Genomic DNA, 26,882 nt, shown 5'->3' on the forward strand with positions numbered 1-26,882 from the left:
AACTTCATTAAACTGATGTCTGTCCTATGGCTTTACTGAAACTATGTGTATGCTGTAGGCATAGCAGTGGTACCATGTAAACAAATACTTATCCCCAGAGATATATAAGTAACTGGGTAAGGCATATATACTGTAAGTAACTGGGTCTAGAACAGAGCCTTTTTGAACATCAAACATTTCTTTGGTATGCATAGATAAGTTACCATTAACATTTGGTCATTAACATTAAGAAACTTATAATGATCAGTCAAATAAGACCTGAGCCAGAAAACAGATATTTCCTTAATATTTCCTTAACTACCAATTTTCCAAGCGACCCTAAAAGAATGCTGTGATTCACGTTATCAGGCTTTATTCAAAACCTGAATAAAGATCAAGCAAGACAAGCTAGGCCAGTAGTAGGTTGTTTACTACTTCAGCTACACCCCTACATAAGGTATAAAAGGACATCTACCAGAGAGGCTGCCTAAAGACCTATGGCAACAAAATGAGCTGCAAAAAAAGTCTGACAAGTACTGGTCTCTCATATTCTTCACCCTTGGGCTATGGGGTATGGTATTAAATCTCATTAATTCATCCCGTCACTGCTCTTTCTCGACTATCTTTGTGCTGCCTTGTACTAAGTGGACCTGTTTAGCCTGTGCCAATAACCCCTTCTTCTAAGCTGACCCTGACCAACAATGACACTCAGAACTAAGGTGGTTCAGTCCCTTGCCAATTTAAAACTTGACTACTACTACTCGCTTCTGGCAGGTCTACTCTCTGAGCACAATTTGATCTCAGCTGCATGATTGTTTTCAACATTTCAAAGTTCTCACACACCATTCCATTGCTGGGCTTCCTTCACTGGATTCCCATTGCTGCACTCATCAGATTTAAAACATTGACGTCTGCCTACAAAGCCAAAAATTGACCAGCACCCTCCTACTTCAAAGCTTTTATTACTCTCTGCGTTGCACCATGCTTCCGTAGATCCTCTAGCACTGTTTGAGTGGTTCCACCATCTCTTAGGGTACAAGCAAGGTACATGAACACACAGGAACATGCTCTGAATCTCCAAACAGACTGCAGAGACCATGGAGCTAATGCTACCCAATATGCCACCATGCAGTCCTGGTTAAACATACAGGCATACAAATACTAATTTTTTTAATACTCTTTTTACTGGTATAAACAAATCAGTATAAACAAATGAATTATTATTATATGCAAGTCTGTTGGCTTTTAGAGTGAGATATTTGTTTTTCCCTTTGTTGGGACACAGAATTTAGTGGTTGAAGATAATGCCTTCAAATATTAGTTGCTTTTGAACAAGCACTAGGGGCATCAGAAACATTTGCGTAGAATTCAATTCTTCCCTCAGGCAATCAGGCATCTCAACAGAGAACTGAGCTGAACTGGACACACACACACGTACAACCAAGATCTGATCTCAGAGGAGAACTGAACTGTGCTGGACACGGACACACACACACATACATAACACACACGCACAAAAAAAGAACTGAACTGTGCTGGACATAGTCAGACACACACACACACACTAAATTGTCCTGTTTGCACGCACATGCCACTTTACATTTATATATATTTATATTAATCCTGTTTACATGTGTCGCTTTAATATCTGCAATCACTGTGTACGCTGTTCTTTGCACATTATCTTGTTCATTGCACAAGTCGGCCTATATGTTGTTTGTCTGCACTGCACTGTCTTGTCTTGTCTTGTCTTGTCTTCCTGTGCACTTCTGTTGTATGTCTAGTTCTTAAAGACTGCACCTTAAGTATAGTTTAATTTTTTAGTTTCATTTTAATTAATTAATTAATTATAGTTTAATTTTTTTATCTCTATGTCATAGCTCTATGTCTGTCTGCGTCGCTGTACTTTGTCTTTGTTATGTGTAGCACCTCTGGTCTAGGAGGAACGTTGTTTCACTTCACTGTGTACTGCATCAGCTATATATGGTTGAAGTGACAAAGCTTCTTTGACTTTGACTTGACTTTGAATTCAATTAAATGATTTGTATAGTGCTTTTAACAAGAGACATTGTCTCAAAGCAGCTTTACAGAAGTATAGAAAAAAAACATTTTTTTAAAACTTGTCTATGAATAATTAACACAAAGGCTTCTTTAAACTTCTCAAAGCCCTGAGTGTCTACTTTCATATGAGCTTCATATTAACCACCACTATAGAGTGTGACATGACAAAACAGGCACAAATTCCATTGTATGGCCTCTGGGAAAAAGAGATAATTCTAGAGGAAAGTTCATTTCTGGCCCATGTTCCTGTAGCCAGAGGTGTTACTAACAAAACCTCAAAATTACCTCTAACAAAAAGGGAGAAAAGAACATTAAGAAGAAGATAGATTTGCTATTATGCCTTCAAAAATACAGGGCTATTTTAGCTCATTACAGAGCTCATTGCCTTCCTGATCAATATGGAATTCCTTCTCACATTTGATAGTTTGGTAGCATATGCAAGACATCTGCAAAGCTGTAAACATGTTTCACGTCTGTCAATAGATGATTGAAAAGTTACAACCCAAATGCTGTACGATACATGAGAGCTTGTCATCTCTTCACATCCAAGAGCATAACCACTTTGATAAATAAGCTAGTGCACTGCTCCCTCTCTTCCCTTCTCTCTCTTTCTTATGTTTTCCTGACATCTAATTTGTTTGTTTTACAGATGCCAGAGAGAGAGAGGGCTGAGGGTCGTGGTGGTGGAGGTGGGGTTAGGGGGTTGTGGGGGGGCTTGTGCTGTATATCCACAGCAAGCCCTTGTGGAAGAGGAGGTAGATTGTAATTGAGAATTTGTCTTGTCATCAAGTGAACAGTCCACTGGACAGACCCCAACCCATTCCAGTTGGTTGAGCTCTGCTTGTAAATGAAGGGCAGAACTTTGGAGAAAGAGTTGATAATTTCATGAATGAGTGTACACCTCTGTGTTATGAGTAATTGTCTTTCCACATGCTGTGTGTTAACCAGTTAAGTGCACCATGTCCACAGCAAAAATTTTGGTGCAGGGCAAATGACTTCCTCCAACAGCATCTTGCAGAGCCTGTGTGTGTGTGTGTGTGTGTGTGTGTGTCTAATGACAACTATCTAATGACTTGTAGGGTGATTTGCAAACCCTGTATTTGACAAGAAAAAGTGGTTTTACACATACCTTTGTGCAGCTGATCTTGGGATGTACCCAAATACTTTTGGTATTATATTGCCACTGCTTATCTTTGTGTAACATGGAGTTCATGAAATAGAGAATGTAAACAGTGGGCTACTTGCAAAAACACTATATTACACCGCATTATATTTACCCTGGTTCTTGTGTTTCTGCTTAAATCAATACACTTATAAATGCAGTATTTTGCAGTCTGTGTCTGCAAGAGCTCCCAGAGATAAATGTCATTGGTAAACATTGAATATTTAAGAGAACCCCGTTTATAAAACTGAGGAAATTGATGATGAAGATGATGATGATTATTATTATTATTATTAATAATAATAATAATAATAATAATAATAATGTAAGAGTTGAATGAAAGAGATTCTATGTTTTGTTGATAGTATTTTGTATTTATTTTTGCAGGGAGGATTGTAGGGGACTTTTGTTTTGCTGAAATATGTTGAGCAGTGACTTTTTTGGGGGGAGGAGTCAGTGTAATGAGGGAGAAGAGGAAATAAAGGTGAGAGAAAGGCTATGACTGAACAGCTCGTCTTGGTGTCCGTGTTTTATTATTGTTATTAAGCCCCCTGAACACCCACAACACCTCAACTATTACAATAATAATAATAATAATAATAATAATAATAATAATGTGTATAATAATATGGTTGGCATGTTTGATTCACAAATCCAGATTTGGTGATTAGATTTCTGCTTCTGCCCTGTGTGTACAGAGTCTCCAGGTGCCTCGGGGTTTCCTCTGGGTCTGGTTTCTTCCCCAGTCCAGGTTTATGTGATTGTGATCTGCTGGAAAAGCTCCAGGATCCTCCCGACCTTGAGTAGGATATGTGGTACAGAAAATGGATGCATGGATGGATAATAATAAGGTACAACGTTAGGTGTTTGTTTTACGTCTGGTTTTCTCTGATTGTCGTGGTGAACAATTTTCGTTTGCATCAAAAGTATCTACAGAAATTGGTCCAGATCGAGTCAGGTTGGAGAAAGGGCGACCTCTAGTGACCATTTTGTGTAGCTACACGGATGGGAGTCTCTGCTTGGACTGTTGTTATGGAAACACCGTGAAACAATGCAGCGGCTGAGATTTGTTGAACGTTGTTGGCACTTCGTTCAAGACGTTTAAATATAATCGATTTTAGAGGTAAATGTACACTAAATATGCAGTTTTGCTGTTTGTATTTCTTAGTTGTATTTTAATAACACGGATGGACTAATTGGTAAGTTAATTCCATTTATTTACGTGAGAGTCGTGAGAGTTTACCAACAATAACTAGTTTAAAGGTGTAGGTTAGTTAGGTTAGATAGATCAGATTTATCATGTCAAGCTGTATAAATCTTTATGATTGACATCTTTGTTTACAAAACATTTAATAGCTGTTATTTGAATATATAATTAGATTCCTAACATTCCTTTTGAAAAAGACAATATCACAAGAAAACCTACTTATACAAGAACCCTGAGCCAACTAATATTAAAAGACACTATTTGCTTAACAAAATTCATTGCTTGTTCAGAACTATTATTAGATTCAGACGTAATGCTGTAGCTGTGACTGCTAAATTAAGGGCACAATTTTCCAGACCAAAAATGGTGCAGTGATTTCAAACGCCATTTTGTGTCTGTGTGAATGAATTGTGCTTAGCACACATCTATACCAGGGCAGAGCAGACATTTTCAAAGTGACCCATGGGGACACTGCTCTCCATATCCATACCACAACACCCTGAGAATTCCCAAACACTGCTTCTCTACTACAACCATGAAATTCATCAGATACTTATGTTACAGTTTGTTCTGTATTCATACAGATTATTGCCAAAGACTAAATGAGGTAGGCTCTCTCAACATGAATTAAACTGAATAGGGTGCACGCTTTGCGTTTTTAAAAATAACTACCAGTATATAATAAATTTGTTCCTTACCATCAAATGATAATTTCATGGCAAGCATGAACCAGAATTATTTTTGCAGTTATGTCCAACCTTTCCTTGTGTATATAACACACAGCAACATTGTCCTAGGTCTCAGAAGACCACTGAAATTTCACTCAGCCTATTTTAGGGGTGTAACATGTTGCCATCATTTGTATCTTTATCTGGGCCAGTGACATGACATGCATCTTTAGTGTTGAATAGTTCCCTATATAATAAATTAATAAACATCTCAACAAACTACATTTCTCCTTTAAGTTACTTTATTTTCAGTGCATCCAATTAAAACTCATTTAGCCACGAAAAGACTAAAACATCTAGTAGTCTTGCTTTGCATAAAAGCATCTCCTAAATGAATAAATTTAACTGTATATTGAAGGATTATTGACAAGACGTATTATGAAACTTCTAAATGAAAAGTAGAATGCCAGAAATCAAATCAAATCTCTTTATTGTCACATCATCAACAACACAAGTATAGAAGTGAGTGAAATTCTTTAGTGCAGCCCCAGACATTGCAGTTGTAAATGTGTAACACTGATAAGTACAGTTCAAGTTAAGATTAAGAGAGGAATATATATATATATATATATATATATATATATATATACATTCATTCATGTTTCTGCAGTAGATCATGAGTCAGCCAGATGGGAGCAGCACTCCTCCACCTGGAGGTGATGAGAATAAGAGTCACTTTCAGCCAGAGAAGTTACAGGAAGTATGTACCAACTCCCCGTCAACAAGTCTGGCTCTACAGTGCCTAGAGGAGGTAAAGACCTTCCCCAATACACTTCCCCAATTACCGCTTACACATGAGCTCTGCTTTCAGAGCTTACTGTTATTTTATCAGCATTTTCTGTAAGTACTGGACACTGGATGCACCACTGAATTCAGTTCACTTGTTTGATATCATGAAAATACAATTAAAACACTCTTTATGTACAATTCCAGTAAAAACTTGAACACATGCATTTGCATATATTAAACCACCAACATCTCTGGGTTGTTCTTTAGGGCAACATTCAACATTTAAAATTCATATATATATATATATATATATATATATATATATATATATATATATATATATATATATATATATATATATATATATATATATATATATATATAATATGCAATTTCCTAGACAGAATAATAAATTTACACATTCTTTTGGCTGTACAGTGTTGATCAAGCAATGGAGAAATAAAATCTTCCCTTCTGACAACTGTATAATATATGATTTAATATATGTCTAAATCATGAGTCAATCATGATTTATAATCATGAAATCAATCATGAGCTCTTGAGCACAACCGAAAGTCCTAGAGAGCAAAAATTGACCACGTTACTCTCACCCCTCCCTGCTGGTTAGCTTGTCATGTAAGAGAACTGGCTAGTGGAATTGCAAACAAGATGAAAATGGATGAAAAGATTAAAGACACAACACCATGAGCAGAGTAAACAATATTTCAAATAGTATATTTATTATGATTGCACTGATACCATTTTTTTGAGACCACAAGTACAAGGACATCTGCGATCACATCTGCGCTTCCAAACAAACTACCAGCAGGAGGAAGATCTGTTTTGGCAGCTTCAGCATTTAGTTATCAATTATCACATTTTTTGTTTAAAAAAATCGGAAGGAGACATTGTGACATGGTATAACCAGTGTTTATTTGTGTTTATTTTGTTTCCCCACCTTGATATTAAAAAAATGGTATACAAACACTATGCAGCTACACTTCAACAATGATGGCATCTTTTTTTTCTTTTGCTTTCTATGAAAAACAAACAACAAGCATTTATTTTATTTGAACTTAGCATATATAGTTATGAAACAATAACTATACAGAAGTGCTCCAGTGCACATACAGTTTTTGTTCATATAAAAATGTTAATTTGTGAGTGCGAAAAACATTGACTCTGACTATTTTCAGTGTCAATTCCTCTTAAGCAAATTAAATTACCACATATAAAGTATGTGCAAAAGTTTTAGGAACCCTGCATTTTTAAAATCCTTGTAAATTTACATGACTATTTTATGCTTAATGCAGTTTGGAAAAGAAACAAGACACATTGTTATTGCTATTATCTAATTTAACAAAATAGTAATTGTTTACTATTTACTATTTTACAAAAACAGTAATTGTTAGGGATGTCTGGGATTTTACTTACAGCAGAACAAGAAATGTAGCTTGTTCTATTAGATTTATTAACCTACATTGCAGGGCACCTAGATGGCAGTATTAGACAGAGGAAGGAATACTTGCATTAATCTGGATTTTTTTTATTTGTAAACTGTTCTGTTCATTTCACATTTTTAAATTGAATTGTCTAGAAAAATTTGTATTTTAAGCATAGGATGCTTTATTGTCTGACTGTCCTTCTCTGTAGTAATGTTCTTATTAACTTACGGGGCATAATTCTTTGGCCTAATCATCATCTTGACAGTTTTGAAGGGATGCCTGCCGTTGGTCAGGTACTGCTCTTTAGGTGTGTTGGGCCATGTGCTCCAGAAGATGCCATTTCGCTTTCCTGTGTACCTTTTGTGGTAATATTTGCCATTTAGGTTAGCCGACATGCAGGCATTGAACCACCAGCCCGATCCATAGTAAGCGCCGCAGTTTCCAGACAAGTACATATCATTGTCCCTGTCCCACGTAGTGAAAAACATCTGATCATGATTGTAGTCATTGTTGATATGCAGAGCATCACCAGCACTCCCCCCTGAGTATTTGCTTATGGACAGGCGGTATTTAAGAAACTCATTTGCTACATAAAATTGTTCGTATTTGGCGTACTCTCTGACACCTTGGAAGTCCTCAAGCTCGATGCGCAGCACCATGTCTTTGGTCCTGGTGAGCAGATGAATATGATCATTTCCAAGCCAAAACTCCCCACGCAAGTCCCCAAAGCCATTCTTATAGTCAGCCCAGGTGCGGTTGAAATTCAGAGTGCCATTGATTCGGTGCTGCACAACAGTCCAGCCGCCACCATTGGACTCCATGTCACAGAAGACCTCAAACGTCCCATTTCTGTGATCAGGGGTAACCTTGTAGACTCCATTCTTCATGTTCTTCATGGCACTGTAGTCTGAGCAGTCTCTAGCTGCTATGATGTCTGAAATATATTAAAGACAGTCTGATTGGAAATCAAATCATATATTTATGGCCAGTTATTATTATGGCTCAAGATTGTGTTGAATTATTTAGAGATTATTTTAGATTTGAATTTTGGTCTTATTTCATTTTAAAATACAAAATAATTAATATTTTAAAATATTTTGAGACTTACATTGTGGTCCAGTTACCACAGGGCACTCATTCGAACAGTTGCGATTGAACTTGATGGATAGTTCACTGATGTTGTCTACCTTTTGGCCCATCATTTCCTTAACATTATTCATGTTAAAGTGGCTGAGCAGCTCCACCTGTCCTCGCAGGTCTTTAATCCGTATATGAGCGTTTTTCAAGCCAGAGGACATCTTGGACATCTTCACTTGCATCTCTCGGATAATATCTCTTGAACTCTCATTTTTGGGTGTGGTTGTTTCACCATCTCCTCTGTTCTGTGTCTCTGTGCTGTCCCTTTGAAGGCTGCAGCTTAGACAGGCGCTCTTCAGTTGCCTCACTGTCTCCTTCATGCTCTCCAACTCTGTCATGACCTTTTTAAGCAGCTGGAACTGCTTGGGCAGCTGGATGGTGAGAGGAGGAATGGTGATCTGGTAGGGGCACTCCTCTTCATTTCCGCACTGGCCAGCAGGTTTCAGCTTCACCTGGGAGCAGCTCTCAGAGGCCAATTTCTTCTCCACTGAGCCACTAACTACAGCTTCAGAGCCCAGATTTGCAGCTAGGAGTATGATATACACACACAGGAGCATGATATTTTGCAGCTAGGAATTGTGTGCCGAGTAAGAGAAAGAGTCCGGCGAGAACTGGCTCTTCTTGTGCGAGCAGTGATTTAAATACATGAACAGTGAGTAAGATAGGGGAATGGTGGGTGGGGCAGTGAAATTGCATAAGAAATAGAACAAGCTGAAATAGAAAAACAAAAGTCGGAAAACTCCTCCTTTTCCTCACTGCACAGTACAGAGATGGCAGTATTATTTCCTTTGCCTCCAGGTGGAGGTTTAATGTGCTGTTAAAATGTGCAAAAGTGGTTTGGCTCATGACACACAGGCTTTTTCTGTTCATCTTTTCACCTTCACCTTAAAAAATGTATTATAAGATCCATAGTAAGACATAATACATATCAGGTACCTTTCACATACCTTACACAACTTAAATTTTTACTGTGTTTTTGTATTGCTCATATTTAATTTATAAGAGTCAAAATATCATGTGGTGCAACCATCTGGCCATTAGTGCAATATTGAAAAGTAGTTTAGAGTTGCTCTAAATCTATTTATATTTGATTCAGCCAAATTTAAGGCATCATTTCAAAAATGTATTTATGACCAGAGATCCTAAGCATTTGCATTTATAGTTGATGCTAATAAAGTTTTTACAAAACCCTTAAATTCTGTAGAAGTGGGTTGTTTGATCATCTTTCCAGTATCCAGGTGTTTGGAAAGAAAATTCAGGTTACAACAGAGCTCATCAAACAGTTTTTGATCAGCCAAACAGCAAGACGCTTCACCTGCTACATTCATGATGAAAAAGTGCTACATTACTAACATTACACGTTTTATAGAAATATATGTGTACACATTTTTACAATTTGCTCTTTCATAGCCTTTATTGAACAGTGACTTTTGAATTGGCCATAAAATAGGTGCTTCATTAACTTGTATGTATTCTATGTTTATGATCTCCTCACTCATATCTTTTCATGCTTCATATCAGAGATTTTTTACATTTTGATTGCGTGCCAAACAGTCTGTAATTCGGTCCATCAGTCTTACTTCAAAGTCTACCTTCCACACACATCATTATTTACAGTAAAACCTCCATGACTTAAAACTGCTTCTGGAAATCTCTCTAAAATGGCACAGAAATAATACAAATACTTCCAGGCAAGATATTTACCCAGCAGTTCTCACTGATATCTACAGTGTGACTGATTTGAACTGGTTTGAAGTAAATTGAGTATATTTTGTCAGACTTTACTCATTAAAACACATAAATATGACAACAATCAAGCACAAGATCATCATCACTGTGGAATGTGATGCTTTTTATGATACATGTGTGCAATACAGCAGGAATGTTGTAGGAGTTGGACACACTGAAAGCAGGGTTTTGGGTCAACAGTTACATCACATTCAGCTCATATTTTTGTGGGGATGCCTGTCAAGCTAAATTGCTTTCAAATAAATTCAAAGATGGAGGCTTTACATTATTTGAGAGGAAATCAGGATTTCTCTTTGGTCTAATCATGATCATCCTTTTGAGATTTTGATTTTAGCTTTTGGATAAATGTGTCTTTTTTCTTCAAATCTTTCTCAGCTTTTCTTAGACGATGTGATCAGTGGAGATAAAATGGCCCGACTGAAGGCCAGCCTCAATTTGCTGCATGACACCTTAAGAAGGTAGGAACCAAGGTGTAACATTTTTGCCAACAAATCTATTACAGCCAACATGTTCTGTTTACATTTTTCTTTTCTTAATCAAGTAGAAATTGGACCACTTTTGATGCTCTGATCCAGTTGTCTAGCCATCACAATTTGGTCCTTGTCAGACTCGCTCAAATCCTTATGCTTGCCCATTTTTCCTACTTCTAACACATCAACTTTGAGGACAAAATGAAATCAAAAATATCTCTACTCCTTAGACTGTTTTTTTACACATGTAGCAATGCTTGGCATTTAAATATAGAGTTGTGAAAGAGTAATGACTCATAATCGCACTCAATCCAGTGTTGCCCAGATAAGGGTGGGTTTCCTTTTGAGTTTGGTTCCTCTCTATCTTCCTCATACTATCTCAGGGAGTTTTTACTTGTCACCATCACCTCTGGCTCACTCAATGGCTATCGAAATCTACATCCATATCCACATGTCTGTAAAGCGGCTTTGTGACACTGTTCATTAGTAAAAGTGCTAAATCAAATTTAATGTAGGCGATTTAACTACAGCTACAAAATGAAGTTTTCAAAATGTGAAAAAAATCTTTGTAAATGTGAAACAGAATGGATAATTTCATTTGCTCCTTCATTTGCAGCTTTTCAGTGACGGTTATTTCAAGGAAATACACTATATTGCCAAAAGTATTCGCTCACCCATCCAAATAATCAGAATCAGGTGTTCCAATCACTTCCATGGCCACAGGTGTATAAAATCAAGCACCTAGGCATGCAGACTGTTTTTACAAACATTTGTGAAAGAATGGGTCGCTCTCAGGAGCTCAGTGAATTCCAGCATGGAACTGTGATAGGATGCCACCTGTGCAACAAATCCAGTCGTGAAATTTCCTCGCTCCTAAATATTCCACAGTCAACTGTCAGCTGTATTATAAGAACGTGGAAGTGTTTGGGAACGACAGCAACTCAGCCACGAAGTGGTAGGCCACGTAAACTGACGGAGCGGGGTCAGCGGATTCTGAGGCGCATAGTGCGAAGAGGTCGCCAACTTTCTGCGGAGTCAATCGCTACAGACCTCCAAACTTCATGTGGCCTTCAGATTAGCTCAAGAACAGTGCGCAGAGAGCTTCATGGAATGGGTTTCCATGGCCGAGCAGCTGCATCCAAGCCATACATCACCAAGTGTAATGCAAAGCGTCGGATGCAGTGGTGTAAAGCACGCCGCCACTGGACTCTAGAGCAGTGGAGACGCGTTCTCTGGAGTGACGAATCGCGCATCTCCATCTAGCAATCTGATGGACGAATCTGGGTTTGGCGGTTGCCAGGAGAATGGTACTTGTCTGACTGCATTGTGCCAAGTGTAAAGTTTGGTGGAGGGGGGATTATGGTGTGGGGTTGTTTTTCAGGAGCTGGGCTTGGCCCCTTAGTTCCAGTGAAAGGAACTCTGAATGCTTCAGCATACCAAGACATTTTGGACAATTCCATGCTCCCAACTTTGTGGGAACAGTTTGGAGCTGGCCCCTTCCTCTTCCAACATGACTGTGCACCAGTGCACAAAGCAAGGTCCATAAAAAGTCCTGACCTCAACCCGATAGAACACCTTTGGGATGAATTAGAGCGGAGACTGAGAGCCAGGCCTTCTCGTCCAACATCAGTGTGTGACCTCACAAATGCGCTTCTGGAAGAATGGTCAAAAATTCCCATAAACACACTCCTAAACCTTGTGGACAGCCTTCCCAGAAGAGTTGAAGCTGTTAGAGCTGCAAAGGGTGGACTGACGTCATATTGAACCCTATGGATTAGGAATGGGATGTCACTTAAGTTCATATGCGAGTCAAGGCAGGTGAGCGAATACTTTTGGCAATATAGTGTAGATTGTTGTGAGGCCAATAGTGTAATAACTCCTGATAGAAAAGTCGAATTATTCATCTCAAAGCACTGGACCTAATTTACATTAATCTTACAGAAGTACATTGTGCATTGTGTGTCTACAGTCCATCCATTGCCAAAATGCACAATAAATCAGTCATTAATAAGCTTCCATTCTCTATAGCTCTCAGGAGTCTGAGCTGAAACTGCTACAGGAGGTGCAGTGTCTCCAAGCAGAGCTGAAGCGGCAGCAGCAAGAGTTACAGAAAGCAGAGCTGTTCAGTGAGGGCCAGCGCCTGGATGGAAGCTGCATGAGACAACAGCTCTTACAGTTTCACAACAAGCTCCAAGAGTCTGAGGAGAGAGAGCGCCAGATGCAGTACAAACTAGCATGGTGGGGAGCTTTCTTCTGAGTAGCACTTGATTTGTTGTAATCATTACATTCTTCTTGAATTAAACTATTGCATAGCAGACCCATTTACCCAGTTTGTAAAAACATCTATTAAAAAACATAGAAATTGTAATTGTATTTGCACCCATTACTATAAAACCATAACTAAATTAGTTCTGGTGCAACCAGTGGGCACTTAATTAGATGAATGAATGTCCACCTATGTGCAATTAAAATATCAGGTGATTTTAGTACAAATAAGTTCCTGAAAGACTGAAAGCTATCAAAAGAAGTGTCAGTCAGGGTTTGATTTTTTTTTTTTAATCCCAAACTTTAAAAATCCCATGGAGCTGAATTAAATCTGTCAGTTATTTAAAATAGAAAAAACAGAAAAAAATAATTCTGAATTTTGAAGTAACTCAGACTCCAACATGCCTTTTAGCAAACTCCAAGAAACAAGTCCACATGGCTTACCACTCTTCCATAAAGCACAGGGTGATGTTGTCCTCTGAACAGCTTCTCCCATCTGACCTGTAGATCTCTCCAACACCTTCCAGATTTATTCTTACCTTCTTAGTTGTTTCACTGAAAAACCCTCCTTACCAGGTCACTGGCTTTTGGAGAACAGCATCCTCCAGCTGCAGTAGACTGCATTCTTTCCATTTTTATATAATTGCATGCCTGGTGATATTCTTATTGATACTTTTCCAGAACTTCGTCCCAAATTGTTTTGATAGTCCTCACAATACTGTTTGTTTAAATATGTTTTCTAATGAACCCTCTGAAACTTTAATGGCACACAGGTTAACTTAGATTTGATGCAACTTTTTATTTGCTTTTTTTTTGCAAATTATTTTATAATTATTATTAATTATTTTATTATGTGTTGTTCTGTGTATTAGTAGTAGTAGTAGTAGTAGTAGTAGTAGTAATAATCATAATAAGATGAAGAATAAGAAGTCAATTTCATTTCCATGAGTATTAACATGACAAAATATGGAAAAGTTCAATGGGTGTGAATAGTTAATCAAGGTATATACTGTATGTAACTTTTCTGTTTTCTACACTAGTCTGTTGTAGTGCAAACTGGTCAAAATGTTCTGCCATTTTTCTATCTTTTTTCAGTCTCCAGGAGGAAAAAATCTGTCTCAAGAAAGAGTATGAAAGCCAACCAAAGTATGTAAGTATACCACAGACTTAGTGAAAATTACTGGAGCATGATGGGTTAGAATCTCAAAACACACTCCAGATTTTAAGCGGTACACTGATTATTTGATATATTGTCGATATTATTGCTGATGGTAATTTGATAAGCAATAAGAACTGATAAGTATCTGATCTCAACCTGTGTGTAGTATAATCCCTACTGTGCTGCATGCCATCATCAAGAGACATTAAGGGACAGTGGTGGTTCAAATGGTTAAGGCTCTGGGTTACTGATCAGAAGGTCAGGAGTTCAAGCCACAACACCTCTATGTTGGCACTGTTGGGCCCCTGAGCAAGGCCCTTAACCCTCTCTGCTCCACGAGTGCTGCATCATGGCTGAACCTCTGCTCTCACCCCAACTTCCCAAGCTGGGGCATATGTGTAGGAAAGAATTTCACTGTACTGTACAGTGATATGTACAGATATGTGACAAATTTATTTGTCACAGATATGTGACAAATAAAGGCTTCATTCATTCACTAATTCTCAGGCATTCTGAATATGTCAGGTTTCTTTTCAGCACACATCTTCCTGCTTTTCCAGCACAGTGTAATGGATAGAGTTGATTAGTGCAAGTGTGTAAGAGAATGAAGAACACATCTGCATGAGGAACAGCTGCTGTCACAGTTAAAACAATGAAATATATCCTTTGTACCTGCTGTAATCATGATTTATATGTGTGTGTGTGTGTGTGTGTGTTTTCCAGGAGCAAGAGAAGAGGTCCATAGCTTTGAACGAGAGCTCTGAGAAGATGAAGAAGGAGATCACCCAGAGGCATCAGGAGATCAAGACATTAACAGATGGCATCAAGGCATGCAATACACAGCTGCAGAAGGAGCAACAGGAGCTAGAAGACAAAAAGGACACAATTCAGAGCAAAGAGGTGAGCTACATTTGCCACTGAGTGACTTTTTGTCATCCTCTCAGTCATAGTGAGTGACCTTTGTATTCATCTCTAGGCTGAATTGGCACAGCTGCTCTCCATTCCTGCTCAGCTGGGGAAAGAGATTGGAAGAATTAATTGCAAAATGAAGTAAGTGCCTTAATTTTCCTGGCAGTGGAGCTCACATGATTACCCTCAGGTCAATACCATATAGCATTTCTATGATATCAGTTATAAATGAAGTGTTTAATTGTTTTTTGGTTCTCAATATTTACAGCAGAGCTTCAATATTCCTACATTTCGGAAACAATCGTGAATTAACTTTATTGTTAAAATCTAGAACAATCCCACATAATTCCTACATTTTTTTTAAGGCAGCTAATCCTTGTGGACTTTGCATTTCTGTCACTTTGTCTCTTCCTCTTCATATATCCCATTGTCTCTCATGTCTAGCAGAGGGAGATGTGTCCTAGTCCTTAAATCTAGCTTTCTTTCCCTCAAAGCTAACCATCTATCTACATAAAATGGACTCACATGTGGAACGCATCTTATCCCACTAAAAAAAGCTGATTCAATATGAGACAAGACACCTGCTTTAAATATAACTTTCATACTCTCATATTTTGAGATGTGTATAATATTGCCTTGGAAGGAGAATTGTTTTCTTAACATTGATTAAACTTTAAATTTGTTGTGTGTATTATTGTTAAACCTCAAAAAAAATTGAATGGATGCATAACACAGTCATCTGTATATCTCACAGCAGCTGGTGATGGCAAGGTCTTCAAAGGGTGCTTACATAACCTGCTGGGTAGACTGTAACTAGTGTGTGTGTGTGTGTATGCAATGTACAGGAATGTACAGAAGCAGAAGACTGCACTTGAAAGGCAGCTGCTGGAGCTGGCAGAGAGGGTGAAGCAGACACAGGTGGGCTGCAGGCAGCTGGATGAAGAGTGCAGGAGCGTGATGAAGGAGCTGAAGGGCTGCAGGGCCCAACTGGAGGTGGCTCAGAGAGAGAGAAGCATGCTACTCAAAGAACAGGAGATGACCAAGGAGGAGGAGGCTGTCCTCCTAGAACAAAGGTGGAAATCATCTAATATCATGAACATTGAATGTTTTCTTACGATATTTTTAGTCATTTAGGTCAACATAGTCTAGTAGTATTGAATCAAAGGTGAAAGCTTCCCTTTGGGTATTTACTTAACAAAAACAAACAAACAATAATATTACTATAGTATTGCTGTTTACAAATAATGTCATGAGGAATAATGTATGGTATGGTTTTGGCAGGAGCCGGGGCTAGTGAGGATTACTAAGACAATTCTCATGATAATTAGAACAACTTGAATGATTTAATAATAAACTGTTGACACATTTGACACAAAGAATTGTATATTGATTGTATGTTTTAATAATTTCTTATACTCAGAGGCCTACTGGAAATCAACCTGATCCAAATCAAGGAGGAGAGAAAGACCCTTCATGACAGTCTTGTTAAGAAAGTGCGAGAGAAAGACCGACTACAGCGTAGATTAAAAAACATGCTACTACAGCACAAAATGTCTAAAGATGCCCTGCTGCACACTCAGGAGCTCTACAACAAAACAAAGACCCAGGTTAGTCTTCACTACTATACCTATGAGTGCTTTAAGTGTGGTGACACAATTCATGAATTTCTTTTTTTTTTTTTTAAAACAACCAACATCTCTACCAAAAACAAAATCTATGCTCGGCTTTTCTGCACTAGGAAAGAATCACCAACTGCCATAAACAGTGTCATTTATAGCTAAGTGAAGTGAGGTTGTTATGAAATTTGGAAGCCAGAGCATTATAAAATGATTAAATGCCTGTTTATGACAATCACAGACATACTGTTAACTCAGCATTGTAAATCCTTCCAAGTAATTATATATAAAAGATCAGATCAAAAACATTATTTAAGGGAAGTGAGAGAAGGATGTGTGTGAGGCATGTGTACAGTTATAGAAGAGGAAGTTCCATTCTGTGAAACAGTTTTTTCATCAGAAACAAAATTCTATGTAGCCGATTATCATTTGGCAATAACTAACTTCAAGAGTTAAAAATTTAATTCTCAATATTTGTGAATATACACTATATTGCCAAAAGTATTCACTCACCTGCCTTGACTCGCATATGAACTTAAGTGACATCCCATTCCTAATCCATAGGGTTCAATATGACGTTGGTCCACCCTTTGCAGCTCTAACAGCTTCAACTCTTCTGGGAAGGCTGTCCACAAGGTTTAGGAGTGTGTTTATGGGAATTTTTGACCATTCTTCCAGAAGCGCATTTGTGAGGTCACACTGATGTTGGACGAGAAAGCCTGGCTCTCAGTCTCCGCTCTAATTCATCCCAAAGGTGTTCTATCGGGTTGAGGTCAGGACTCTGTGCAGGCCAGTCAAGTTCATCCACACCAGACTCTGTCATCCATGTCTTTATGGACCTTGCTTTGTGCACTGGTGCACAGTCATGTTGGAAGAGGAAGGGGCCAGCTCCAAACTGTTCCCACAAAGTTGGGAGCATGGAATTGTCCAAAATGTCTTGGTATGCTGAAGCATTCAGAGTTCCTTTCACTGGAACTAAGGGGCCAAGCCCAGCTCCTGAAAAACAACTCCACACCATAATCCCCCCTCCACCAAACTTTACACTTGGCACAATGCAGTCAGACAAGTACCGTTCTCCTGGCAACCGCCAAACCCAGACTCGCCTCAGCATCCGCTGACCCCGCTCCGTCAGTTTACGTGTCCTACCACTTCGTGGCTGAGTTGCTGTCGTTCCCAAACACTTCCACGTTCTTATAATACAGCTGACAGTTGACTGTGGAATATTTAGGAGTGAGGAAATTTCACGACTGGATTTGTTGCACAGGTGGCATCCTATCACAGTTCCACGCTGGAATTCACTGAGCTCCTGAGAGCGACCCATTCTTTCACAAATGTTTGTAAAAACAGTCTGCATGCCTAGGTGCTTGATTTTATACACCTGTGGCCATGGAAGTGATTGGAACACCTGATTCTGATTATTTGGATGGGTGAGCGAATACTTTTGGCAATATAGTGTATCTCAAGTTCTTGAGAAGATGTTCAAAGAAATTGTAAGTGTTTAGACAAGTGCAACTGTGATTAGGTGGGTGCTTGAATTGATTTCTGGGTGGCACTGTCAGATTATTTAAAAAGTATTGGTCATGCTTCAAAGTTGCCCTTTTTCCTAAGCAGTGCTTTTGGGCCAGGAGTTTATAAATTGAATCTAACCTATCAATTAAAAAATTGGTATTACATAACATTTGGGTTATGAGCCAGTAGAAGAGACGGTTCAGTGTTTTGTACTTATCTAAATGCCTCACCTTTAGATAGTGATGAGCTGCCTTGAAATATTGCCAGATGGCTCTTTGGGACCAAAAACTGGGTCATTTCTTCTTGTCCTGCATCATACAGTATAACATATCTTTAATATAGGGGAAGGAGAGTACAACATTGGGTTTAACCCTCTGATCATCAATTACTTTCACTCAATTTTTCAGTTCAATTTCAAGGGGACTTTCCCCCAAAGGGATGGGGGTTTGCTGCACCTACCCTGTTGCAAAGTTCATCCATACACATTTCTCCTCAACAACATCTGAAAGACTGGCAAATTTGTCCCCAAAATCAGTGGATGGGCGAGGCAGGGACTCTTACTATTATTATGGCTTAATCACTGGAATTAGATGACATTCACCTTCACCCATCATGCTGAACCCAGTGTCTCACCTTGAGCAAGGCATTGGTGAATTGATTATAGGTGGAATCTTCCAGTCCTTGATATGTAGCCCCTTGAATACTCACTGGTGAATGGTCCCAGCTCACTTGGGGGCTAGCCTGTGGTGTTTCTGGGACCTCGACCAATGCCCCCACTTCATTCATGTGGCCCTTCCCTACATTCCCTACAGTGCCACCCCACTAGCCCATGCCTCCATCTCTCTGGAGTTACTGACCTAAGGGGGTGGCGATATGGGGTATGGGGGGCTGGTTTTGGGGAAAATGGACCCTATTTACATGATGCAGGGAGAAAAAGGGGAGGACTGAGAATATCATTTAAATAACACACTGTTTTATTAGTGCACTCTGACAACTGTGGAAGTATCATTGTTGTTTCGCTACTTTCTAAATATGCCACTCATAAACATAATTGTTTTCTTCCAGAGGGATATAATGCCTAAGGATGATGACTTGCTACAGAAAATCCAAGATCTGCAAACAGAAGTGGACAATCTAAAACTGAAAGTGGTCCATCAGGTAATCTTTTGGCACACAGAATTGTATAGTATACAAAATTTTGAATGTATGTATGTGAGCATTCATTTCTGCTTGAACTGTATGAGCAGCAGTCAGTTACGGGTATTGAGGCCGAGCTGGTTGAGCAGTGTATAGTGCAGAAACAGGCTCTGGTAAGAGAGTGCAATCACCACCGTGGGGAATTGCACCATCTTCATGCCCTGATCCGAATCAAAGCAGACGAGAGAGATCAGAAGAGCAGAGAGCTGCTCAAAGCTCAGGTACAATGCTTTATTATGCTTAAGAAATCAAAAGGTTGCATATGATTTGTAATATTCTTAGGCTTCATTGAATTATTGTGCTTCACACTTCAGGGATCTTAAATGATTTGCTTTTTTTAATATCAGATATTTATATCAGACTTTCTGTGGATGCAAATTTGAAGCATTATATGCCCAGGATTGTGATTGTGAGGATTTCCATTTATTCAGCTGCAAAAGCATTTGTGAGATTAGACACTGATGTTAGGTGAGAAGATCTGGTGTGTAGTCAGTGTTCTAGCTCGCCCCATCTTCATAAGATATCACAAGTGCTAACTGAAGACATCTTTACAGATGAGGTGCAACCAGATTAAACAAGACATCAGAGGAAAACAGCTACAGATCCTTGAGCACAAGAAACAATATCAGGAGATTCAGTCAAGGTAAATAATTCCTTTTGTGATGACAAGAAAATTTAAGTGTATAACATTTCTCCTATGCATATTAATAGGAAGAATTGTAATATGTGAAAATGACATATTTTTCTCTATTCCATACTTCACTTTACCTTACGTTACAGAAGGCATTTACATACTGGCTAGTAGTTTTATATACCTTTTTATTAATCATAAAATTTCTACCCATTATTTATGTATTGTACCGAAAACTCCAGAACTAAAATGTAAAAAGTCTTATTTTAAATTATTTGCACCTGCCCAATTAATATCAGATTGAGCATTCCCTTGAGAAAATAGACTCAAAGTCAGTGACTAAAATGGACATTACTGAATGTTGTGCTCCTGTAGCCATTTTAGTGTAGATTTTGATGTACAGTATGTTTGAAATAATTATATTGTTGAATGACATGGCAGAGGCAACCAGGTTTGGACTAAAATATCCTGGCATTTAGAAGAACCTTCATAATATAATCATAATCAGTCAGTGATCAATTTTCCTTATGTATCACCTCCCTGATAGTGTTCTCCTTCCCTGACTTCCTTTTTCAAAAGTAAATATATCAACATATGGAATCAAATCACAGCCAGTTCATGTGTATTTTAAGTATTTTTTTTAGAAGTCAATATTTTTTTACATCCTGTGATTTTCATGATGGCACACCATAGTCTTGTACAGTACTCTTTCAGGTTTCCTTGTGTGATCCACAGCTGGGAATATTGTCTATGTGGTGTTTTTTTTTTTTTTACATGAGAGTTTTCCAAAAACATACCAGTGCACTGATGACACTCAATTGTCTCCTTGATTTATTTGTGTATGTGTATCCATTCCTTTGATTTTTGTTGGTGGAAAGGTAAGTAGTTTCAGTAGAGAATGATAACATTGTATGTAAGGTGATTTTATGAAGGCTGAAGGCTTTTTTGTCCATTCTTTTGTACAATGCCAAAATCTGGTAGTTAGTTCTAAGTGCTAATGGTAATTGTTATTCGCCTTTGCTGCCACCAGGCTCTGTGTTTTTGGCAAGCTGTATGAGACCACCAAGGAAGAACGAAACAAATGTGTAAACCTACTACAGATCGTCACCCAGCACACAACCAAGATGAAGGAGAAGTTCAAAATCCTGAAGAATGAAATTGAGATTCTGCACAGCCAAACAATCAAAAACGATAGGTCTGGAGTCAAAAGCTGCATGTTATATAACTGAGATTTGGGGCTACAAAATAGTGGTGTGACAAATTGTAAATACAGAAATACAGTTAGTTTTCACTTGTGTTTTACTTGTGTACTTTTTATGTGTTATGTTTTAAATTTTGTATAATATCTTTTCTATCTTTAGACACGACACAACATCTTTTAGATTCTGACTAACAGAATGTTGTTAAGAGTATATAAATATTATTTAATTGTTTAAAGTGCTAATAACTGGCAAGAGGAAATGTAGGAGTTTTTTGCATATCCTATCAAGGGATCAAGATGGGATCAGAGACTGTATTACAGAACCTTATCATGGGCTGTTTTACCACTGCCCTAAGGCAATGGCAGTGAAATGAACATGGTCAGAGGTCATTACAATCATCACTGCTGTGTCTATTATAGGCTGCTGCAGAAATCTCATCTGAAGCACGTACACAGCCACACAATCTGGAACAGCTTGAGGAATGACATATCCAAGGTGACTGGGAGACTTCATGAGATGCAGCACAAGAGTGAAGAACAGAGACTCAAAATTGTTACACTTGGACAAGTCATCAATGCCCAGGAGCAAGATCTGCTGCACATGCGCAAGAGCCATGATGCTTCTGTCCAGAGCCGCAACGAACGGTGGGTCAGCCCACAGCACAGCACTAGCAATAAAATATTAACTCTTCTGTTTAATTTTTACAACATGATCTTCATAAAAACTTCATTAAAATGTTTATAAATATGAAACAAAAAGTAGTGCTATTCTAGCAACTACAATCAATTTACTTAAAAAAAATATGGTAGTGAATTTCAGTAAGAACGAGTACAAATGGTACCATCCACAAGCTCTCTCTCTAAAACCTACCCCAAGGTTCAAAATGCATACTGTCAATTGTACAGTGTTGAGAACTGGCAACTGACCCAGATGTTTGTTGCAGACCGGTGGATTTTCTGATTCCTTTTTCTGATTATTTGTCTCTTGAATTTCTACATACATGTGTGCGATTAATAGTGGTGTGCAACTCTTGGAGAGAGAGGAGGAGATGTGTGTCTTCTATGCAAAGGTAAATGTCCAGAAGAATCTGATCTGTGAAGGGACGCTACAGATACAGGCACTGGAAGAGGAGAGCTGCTCTCTTAAGATGCTAATTAATGAGGAGCAGAGGCAAATCAACTTGAGTAAAAAACAAATGTCTTGCAAGAAACCCCTGGAGGATGAGAGTGCCTCACTGCAGATACAGGTACTTGAAATGCTTAATGTTTTTCTCTTATGTGAAGGTCTTGAGATAACTACTAAATTAAGTTACAGTTCAACATTTATGTCAGTTACACTTTTGAGTATTGACTTATAGTTCTTAAAATTTATTGTATTCTTTATGTTGTCATGCTATCAGTTCACGTTCTCAGTAAACCTGTGTAAATACAGCTACACACCAGGCATGCCAAGTAATGGTGGCTTAGTTCCCTGTCTGATCAGGCAGCAGGCTGGGAAAAATGCAATTCCACTATCTTTCTATAGTTTGTGAAGTGTTGGACAGACCAGGATCAGCACAAGGGCATGTTTGGGGACATGAAGTGATAGCAGCTGCTTTGTTGGTAGGGTAGGGATGGGAGTGCCTGTATACGCTTGTCCCAAAGATGTCCACAGTTGGAAAGTTGCTTGGCCGGCTGGCTTCACCCATGTACTGTTGTTTGGGGCCTCAGCTGCTTCACTGGTTTCAATCATGTCCCTAATGGAAGTGGGGTTCTTAAAAGCTACCTTTTATAGTTCTTTAGAAAGGGTCTGAACAAATCTATTGTGAATTGCGACCTGGCTTCTTTATTTGTTTGGGTTGTACCCAAAGCTTTGTGACCAGGAGAAGATGTGCCATTTGCTCTCTTTGGACTGTCCAGGTTGGTAGCTTTGGTATTTAGCAGCAGTTCTGAATTCCTCAGTGGACGCCTTCCTTTAACTGCTTGTAGTCACTGGCATTCTCCATGCTGAGAGAGAAATAGGCTAACTGGGATTCTTCTGTCAGCTATGATGCTATAATGTGGCAACATCTCTTCTATCCCAGAGCACAGCAATTGTCTGGAATATGTGGAGTTAGGTGCTAATGATGTCATCAGCCATTCATTTACTCAGAAGACATTGGGTGTTTTGCTCTAGTGTCCGGAAGGATTACGGAGGCAGATTCACCTCTCCTAGGCCACAACACTAATTTGAAAATTTGCTAAAATTAATTTTATTTTTATTTGGTAAGCGGATCTGGTCAGTGTCAATGGCAAGTAGAAAACCATAGAAAATCAAACCCATTAGCTATTTGAAGAAGTGCAGAATTATTATTGGTTAAAAAGAGAAATGTGGTTGTGAAAGTGGATTTCTAAAGCTATGAGTAAATTCTTTCCTTGCTTTTGTAAAAGTTTACAATAACAGTATATAAATAATCCTACACTGACACCTGAATTAATTCTTATTTATATATGAACTAATGATGAGTTAAATCACATGATCACTACTAATGAAGAGCTAACCTTAACTAAATCATGTGTGATTAGTCACCTTAAGTACATGTTTATTAGTTTACATTTTGATTTAAATGTTGTTAAAATCAATTAAACTTTATAAGAAAAATTTAAATTAAACCTCATCATTTTAAATTAAGATTTAAAATGATTCGATATAATTTGCATTATGCAGCTGTGTACACAAACACCACTGGATAACTTTCATAGTTTACACTGATCCTCCTTACTGTACTGTAGAAACACACACTAATCTTAAATAAACACAATAATTTAATCTCAGCATGTTTAGCATCAATTCTCCATCCATTTCTCTTCCAGTCCCACTCTAGTACAGGCTTTGTGTGACTAGGGCCCACGGCACAGTTCCTTTGCCCACAATTTAAGTTCATGGACCAGATACTATTATCTGTTAAAATTCAAAACCAGTGTTTTATGAGATTAATTTATTATCCACATATTCTTGTTGTAAAAGTTTCTTTCTTAATAATTGGACTCTCACTGGTCACTCTGCTTACAAAGCAGTCAAAGGAAATTCTGTACCAACTAATAAACATTAAATGGATAAGCACTTTACATTCACATCCCTCTCATAGTGTGTGTTCTGTGTGCTAGCTGTCTGAGTGTAAGGAGCACAATTTATCCCTGGAGAAGACACTTGAAGTCCAAGTTACAGAGAGACGACTGCGTAAACTGAGTGGTGAAGATCCATCTCCTCCTGAGCTTATCAAGAAGATAGAACAGGTAGGGCACACTCAAACTCAAAACTGTTTGCTTTTACCTATTATTTATGTGGCCAGTTAATTCTGTATGTTCAGCTGACTGTGATGTTTGTAGCTGGAGATGCAGCTGGCAGCGAGAGAGGCTCAGCTGCTGGAGAAAGAGCTGATCTATGAGCAGGTGAACCGATTGTCTCAGCACATTCGCACAAAGGCAGATAATGGGAAAGAGGACACACTCAGATTGGCCAAAAAGGTAAACACACACACGCACACACACACAGAATTATTAAAATGCATGCTTAAAAAATAGCACATCACTCATTGTCACGTATTGTTTGAATAAAACCTTGAGAAATTTATTATTATTATTATTATAATAGAGTGCCTGTGTTATTCTACCATACACCCTGCTGTTATTCTACCATTTCTTCTTCTTCTTCTAGTGGTTGTGTTTATGGCAGCCCATTAGCACACTGATTTGGGAGGGTGAACAGAACATTCTGACTAAATTTGGGCCAAATGCTGCTAACACCACCTCAGCCAAATTTTTTGGTCATAACTTTTTACCTGTGTGTCCAGAATGTAAAAGCCAGGCACTCCTGGATTGAGATGAGTTCAATACAGCTTCAATTTTGCCAAAAACTGTTTTTCTTTTGCTCCTCCTCCTCTAAGTGTTGTCCAGTCGTCACTAAATTTCACACATCATCTCCAGAGTAAATACATAATAGGAATTATTGATTTGATGATGGTGATTATTATTATTACTTGAAATGTAAGTTATATAAAATAATCTAAAATACATTTTATCCACAAAACACAGCTTGGTTTCAAACTGAATGAGAAAAATTTCTTTGGCACTATGTATTACAAAAGAGTACAAAAATTACTTTTACACTTATTTTTGTTATTTTTACCCTGAGGCACCAGAGAGGCTGTTTATTTTATGGCTAGGTCATGTGAGGGTCTGTTTGTGTATTTGTCCCCTAAGGTCAACGAGTTCCAGAGCCGCATTAAGGAGTGCACTAAGAAGCTAATGGCTGTGGTGTCGGAGTTAGCCATGCGTCAATCTCAGGCTCTGTGTCTCCAGCAGGAGCTTCGTGAGAAAGAGTTTGAGCTTGACTTGTGCCACAGCAGACTGGAAATGGGACTAGGACCTTCTGAAACCATAGAGCAGGAGTGGCTATGCCATATCCAAACCCAGCAGAAATGCCAGGTAAATGCCCCAGAGAGAGCCTGAGTAGACAGTTCCATTAGTTATACATGGATTTTAGAATCCTTTTGTGTAACCCAGTCATTTAATAGTCATTTGAGTCATTTGACTTGATAATATGATAATAATGAAATTTAAATGCAGTAAATCTTTTAAAATATTCAGTTACTAGTATGAGAAAGTATTAACAATTAAAGAAAGAAAGACAAATCCATAGATTTTAACCAAATAAGATGAGTCATTCAGTTAAGATAAGAGAAATGTACATCAGGAGGACTGGCTGGTCTTTTCAATGGCTCAGCTTCTGGAAGAACTGTGATATGCCATGAACGGGTATTTAGAAACAAATGATTTTTTTTCCTTTTAAGTTGATTTACAAGTCAGCTCCGTTTGCATTGGTTTGTTCTGTTAATGCTGCCTGCTTGTCTCCTCTTGGATTTCCTGCTTCTGACATATTTCAAACAGAGATAAGTGACTGATGAGCAAGTGCAATGAGCCAAATACTTACTGTGCTGCATGCCATAGAGCTTCTTCCAGAACACATCGGGTTTCCTTACAAGATTTTACATCCTGCTTTTTCACACAGTCACACAGTCATGAAAGCATGACTTCTGGCTGACAGTTGAAACAATTAAACATAGCAGTTTCCCTGTGCATAGTCAGTCGAGGCTGTTTTTAGCTCATGTATGCAGAAGTAGCATGAGCAACAAGTCAAAAATTACCAAATTACTAAGAAATTGCAGGAAAAGTGGACTATTTTGGAACCTTGAGCACTAATCAGGGAAACAGCAGTGTCCATCATGCATGTGTGTATTTCTGCATTAGATAACCGAGGAGGAAGAATGGAGTCAGCTTCCAAATGGAGTCTACACCACTGCAGATTTGCGGCCAAATTCCTACATCCCAACTGAAGATTCGCTGCCTCTGCCCAAACCATATGGAGCCCTGGCACCTTTCAAACCGAGTGAGCTCGGAACCAACATGCGCCACATCCGCAAGCCTCAGCCCAAGCCCCTCGAGATCTAGAGCCTTGCATTACAATAATGTCCACAGCATTTTCTGACATATACACATAGAAATAAAGAAATAAATGTGAAAATAAAAGTTCACATTGATTCTGACTTCCATGAAAGAACTATCTTTTTCCAAAAAAAAAGCCTGCTTTTGATTAGTTTCTCCATGTTTATTGTTTAAGGCGGGTTTTCTTTGGAACTCTAAGCGAGAGTCTTGAGAGTTCTTGGCAGAACAGCACTCTGGTGATCCAGATTCAGCTTCCAGGATATGC

At 38.5% G+C, this 26,882-nt stretch overlaps 2 protein-coding genes across 10 annotated transcripts; one reads left to right on the forward strand and one right to left on the reverse strand.

The window, feature by feature from the left end:
• The first annotated feature begins 3,652 nt into the window (after positions 1 to 3,652).
• Positions 3,653 to 26,706, forward strand: ccdc146 (coiled-coil domain containing 146). 9 transcript variants are annotated; one of them, XM_058407389.1, is made up of 20 exons: positions 3,653 to 3,686; positions 3,901 to 4,053; positions 5,751 to 5,888; positions 10,573 to 10,655; positions 12,696 to 12,905; positions 14,028 to 14,082; positions 14,815 to 14,991; positions 15,068 to 15,141; positions 15,846 to 16,073; positions 16,421 to 16,607; positions 19,191 to 19,283; positions 19,373 to 19,543; positions 19,877 to 19,965; positions 20,984 to 21,148; positions 21,575 to 21,799; positions 22,173 to 22,401; positions 24,281 to 24,409; positions 24,503 to 24,640; positions 25,376 to 25,600; positions 26,423 to 26,706. In XM_058407389.1, the coding sequence occupies exons 2-20, from the start codon at positions 4,027 to 4,029 to the stop codon at positions 26,621 to 26,623; spliced, it is 2,844 nt and encodes a 947-aa protein (XP_058263372.1). In that variant the 5' UTR covers positions 3,653 to 3,686; positions 3,901 to 4,026; the 3' UTR covers positions 26,624 to 26,706. The 9 variants fall into 9 exon arrangements, 8 of the variants coding, with proteins under 8 accessions (XP_058263372.1, XP_058263379.1, XP_058263375.1 ...); XM_058407392.1 differs by lacking the exon at positions 3,653 to 3,686 and adding an exon at positions 4,130 to 4,401 and having other exon boundaries at positions 3,754 to 4,053; positions 5,748 to 5,888; XM_058407393.1 differs by lacking the exon at positions 3,653 to 3,686 and adding an exon at positions 4,130 to 4,401 and having other exon boundaries at positions 3,754 to 4,053.
• fgl2a (fibrinogen-like 2a) lies at positions 6,586 to 9,102 on the reverse strand. Its single transcript, XM_058407399.1, has 2 exons — positions 8,420 to 9,102; positions 6,586 to 8,245 (listed from the first exon to the last, which is right to left on the reverse strand). Exons 1-2 carry the CDS (start codon positions 9,003 to 9,005, stop codon positions 7,536 to 7,538), a joined length of 1,296 nt encoding a protein of 431 aa, XP_058263382.1. The 5' UTR covers positions 9,006 to 9,102; the 3' UTR covers positions 6,586 to 7,535.
• Positions 26,707 to 26,882: the final 176 nt, after the last annotated feature.

This window comes from Hemibagrus wyckioides, linkage group LG14, assembly GCF_019097595.1.
Source record: "Hemibagrus wyckioides isolate EC202008001 linkage group LG14, SWU_Hwy_1.0, whole genome shotgun sequence".
NCBI lineage: Eukaryota > Metazoa > Chordata > Actinopteri > Siluriformes > Bagridae > Hemibagrus > Hemibagrus wyckioides.